Source organism: Lampetra fluviatilis, chromosome 66 (genome assembly GCF_964198595.1).
Source record: "Lampetra fluviatilis chromosome 66, kcLamFluv1.1, whole genome shotgun sequence".
NCBI lineage: Eukaryota > Metazoa > Chordata > Hyperoartia > Petromyzontiformes > Petromyzontidae > Lampetra > Lampetra fluviatilis.
Genome location: NC_136340.1, coordinates 6,415,137 through 6,419,057, shown reverse-complemented (window position 1 = coordinate 6,419,057; position 3,921 = coordinate 6,415,137). Strand labels below are relative to the sequence as shown.

Here is a 3,921-nt window from a genome sequence, read left to right as displayed (position 1 = left end):
GTACCCGGCCGGGTATGGGTACGGGTAGCCGTTTGCGACCCTGGTGCAGCCGGGTACGGGTACGGATAGGCCGTGAGTCACTGGTGAGTAACCGTTTGTCACTCATTTCGGGTAGGGTACCCATTTGCGACCCTGGTGCGGCCGGGTACGGGAAAGGAATCAAAACCCGTTTGCGACCTCTGGTGTGATGTGCACCACGGTGCTTGTGCCAGGCTAGGTGCAACCTTAGGGCCACACGAAGTGTCGAAGGCCCGCTGGCAGGAGGTCACGGGACAAACTCCGCAGGTGCCAAGTGTTGACTGACTGAGATGACTGTGCCAATGCACCACCTACCACCTGTGCCCTGCTCCCCCCCCCCCCCCTTGTGCCAACTGTGCCACAGACTCATCTAGATGCATGACTTGTTTCTTTACCCCCCCCCCCACCAAACCCGCCCAGCCACCTCCTCGTGGCCGCCGGCTCTACCTCCGCGGTGCGTTACCCGCCGAATGGAGTCGACGAATTCGTCGTCTCTCGCCGCGCCTCCGTCCACCTCCAACTCCTCGGACTTTCTCTACATGACCGGCCTCTTCAGGGAGCCTCCGATGGCGCGCTACCTCACCCTCTCCGCCTTCCTCTTCCTCTACGCGGCCATCATGTGCGCCAACGGCCTCTTGGCCTCCACCATCCTTGCCGACCGCCGCCTGCGCTCCAAGCCCATGTACGTGTTCATGGCCGCCCTCGCAGCGGCCGACGCGGCCGGCAGCACTACGACGTTGCCGCGGATCGCCGGCGACATCGTCACCACCACCGACGGCCGCATTACGGTGGCCGAGTGCGCGACGCAGATCTTCTTCAACGGCCTCTTCCTGCGCGTGCAGAGCTACGTGCTCACCGCGATGTCCGTCGACCGCTACGTGGCCATCTGCCACCCATTGCGCTACGGCGCCGCTGCCACGCCGGCGGTCGCCGCGCGCGCCATCGCCATCATCTGCGCCGCGTCGGCCCTCATCGCGCTCGGCTACCCGCTCCTCGCCCGCACCCTGAGGCTGTGCAAGCCCGGGGTGATGCTGACGCCCGTGTGCGACTTTGTCCTCCTCTGCATGCTCTCGTGCGACCCGCTGACCTACCACGAGGCGTTCAACGCGTTCGCCTCGGTCATGACCACCGTGGCGCCGCTCGCCCTCATTGTGCCCACCTACTTTCTTGTGCTCATCGAGTGCCGCAAGGCAAGCACGCGCGCCAGCCAGGCGAAGGCGATCCACACGTACGTGACGCACTTCTTCGTGCTGCTCGTCTTCTTCAGCTTCCACCTCTTCCTGTTCAGCCTCACCGCCATCGCGCCTCTCATAAGGCTGCCGCCCAGCTACCTGTCGCTCGCCGTGACCCTATACTACTCAATGCCGGGTCTCGTGAATCCCGTCATCTACGGACTGAGGACGGCCGAGATCCGCAGGATGCTCTTCCGCAGTGTGAAACGACGCCGCGTGGCAGCTGCGAAAGGCGAAATCGGGCTCGAGCACTGATTTATTTATTTGAAGGGGGGGGGGGGGGAGTGGGCGTGTGTGTGTGCGCACACGTTTATTTTTATTATTTCAGATCAGTTAAACGTCTCAAGTCCATCAAATACATGATCAGTTATTCATAATCAACGTTTTTGGGTTTAGATCGCGTTATTTATAAATGTGTCGTAACCCTCCACCACCCGACACGGCCAATCAGTAAAAATGTGTCACGTTGACAAAAGACAAATAGTTCACTGCTTTAGCCCACCGGTGTGTTGAAGCCACAACATTTACAATTTGAGTACGACGTTTCGCTGGTAATTGCATCTAGCATCATCGGGCAATTCGCCAGAATGGAGAGGCTCTGCTGTGTCTCCCGTTCTTATATAGAGCAGCAGCAGGGTGACGTCAGGCTTGCCTACATTATAGGCCTCCAAGGCCTGGTGCAGCATTACAAGACCCAAATATGGCAGAAACAAACTAAAATATGGCCACATGTCACGGAAAATAACACAGAGAGGGCAACTGAGACGTGAGATAACAGAAGGAGGAGGGAGGGGGTGGTGTTTAAGTTAAGGCGTGGGCTAGACCGATCTAGGCTAGTCAGGCCTCACCTACACACCAGGATGACAAGGCCTCACTACCAGAAACAATAATAGCATTGCTACAAACGAAAACACACACGTTCAAAACGACTCTTAAGTACTCAAAATACCTCTACCAAGCAAAAAGCAACAGATATTACCGTAGAAGTTGTCCATATTGTAAGACAATAAAATAATCATTTCAGGAGCTCACTGTAGCATCCCCTCTCTCAGTGGGTGTGTGTACATGTGTGTGTGTAAGTTGGCAAAGTAGGAGGTGCATCTTCCAGTCATCTCAGTCAGTCAATTTATGGCACCTGCTGGGTCTGTCCCGAGACCTCCTGCACCTAGCCTGGCACAGTAGGGGGGTACAGCTGGTGGTGCATCTACCGGTCATCTCAGTCAGCTACCCATGTCACCTGATGGGTCTGTCCCGAGACCTCCTGCACCTAGCCTGGCACAGTAGGGGGGTACAGCTGGTGGTGCATCTACCAGTCATCTCAGTCAGTCAACCCATGGCACCTGCTGGGTCTGTCCCGAGACCTCCTGCACCTAGCCTGGCACAGTAGGGGGGTACAGCTGGTGGTGCATCTACCAGTCATCTCAGTCAGTCAACCCATGGCACCTGCTGGGTCTGTCCCGAGACCTCCTGCACCTAGCCTGGCACAGTAGGGGGGTACAGCTGGTGGTGCATCTACCGGTAATCTCAGTCGGTCAACCCATGGCACCTGCTGGGTCTGTCCCGAGATCTCTTCCTGTCCGCGAGCCTTCGACACTTTACGTGGTAGCCTCAAAGTGCGCCTGGCCTGGCACAGACGCCGTGGTGACGTCACCGTCACTTGATGGCGAATGTCGGCTGTTGGTATTGGTGTACACGTGTGTAGGTGTGTGTAGGTGTGTGTGTATGTACGTGTGTGTGTACGTGTGTGTGTGGGGGGAGCGATAGTGCAGTGGTAAGCGCCACCCTGCGCTGTGTAAGAAAAACATTTTTTTTGTTCCTGGGTAACGTTAATTTCTAATTGCTTATTCCTCAAAAGTACAGAAAATGGCTATTATTCCCCACAAACTTTGCTTTTTTGATCAGGAGAGTGATATTTTGAAATGTAGCTAAAGAAAACGTGGTGTGCATGTGTGTCATTCCTTCACGTAAAGTCCTGGCCACAAAAGCAAAGTTCATGGGGAACAATAGCCATTTTCTATACTTTTGAAGCATAAGCAATTAGAAAATAACACTTACTACTCAGGAACAAAAATCGTGTTACATAGTGTTATCTGAACCGGTCCTGGGCCTCCCTTAGGTCGACTCGGCCTCAAATGAGTACCTGGTGCGGTGTCTTGTAAACATCGCTATTGAGGAGACAAAGTCAGCCGGGCGTGGTGTTGGCCACCCACCCCCTCGTGTGCCGTGCCCGTCTTCATAGATGCTCGCGAACAGCACTTGCCCCAACAGTCAGTTAAGGCTATATGAGGGATCTTCGTCTTTGTTTGTGTGTGTACACGTGTGTGAGCATGCGTGTAGCTACGAGCCCGACAGATACCCGAGTTCGATTCCCACTCACAGCCAGCGCCAGTGACAATTATCTGAACTGGTCATGCCCCCCCCCTAGGTCTACTCGGCCTCAAAGGGAGTGCCTGGTGAGGTGTTTAGTAAACATCGCCACGAAAGGAGGCAAAGGTGGCCGGGCGTTGTGCTGGCCACCCACCCACGTGTGTGCAACAGTGCTGGCCTTCATAGGTGCTCGCCAGCAGCACTTGCCCCAACGGTCTGTTGAGGCTATAGGGAGGGTCTTTGTCTGTGTCTTAACTGCGGTGGCGAGATGTTAACTACCTCGCCTGGCATACAGGAGGTCGTG

The 3,921-nt window shown here is 55.6% G+C and overlaps 1 protein-coding gene across 1 annotated transcript; it reads left to right on the top strand.

The window, feature by feature from the left end:
- The first annotated feature begins 488 nt into the window (after window positions 1-488).
- On the top strand, window positions 489-1,505 carry LOC144952221 (olfactory receptor 56A4-like). Its single transcript, XM_078882634.1, has one exon. It carries the CDS (start codon window positions 489-491, stop codon window positions 1,503-1,505), a length of 1,017 nt encoding a protein of 338 aa, XP_078738760.1.
- Window positions 1,506-3,921: the final 2,416 nt, after the last annotated feature.

Coding starts and splice junctions, on each gene's coding strand:
- LOC144952221 (XM_078882634.1), top strand. CDS start 489: ATGGAGTCGACGAATTCGTCGTCTCTCGCCGCGCCTCCGTCCACCTCC.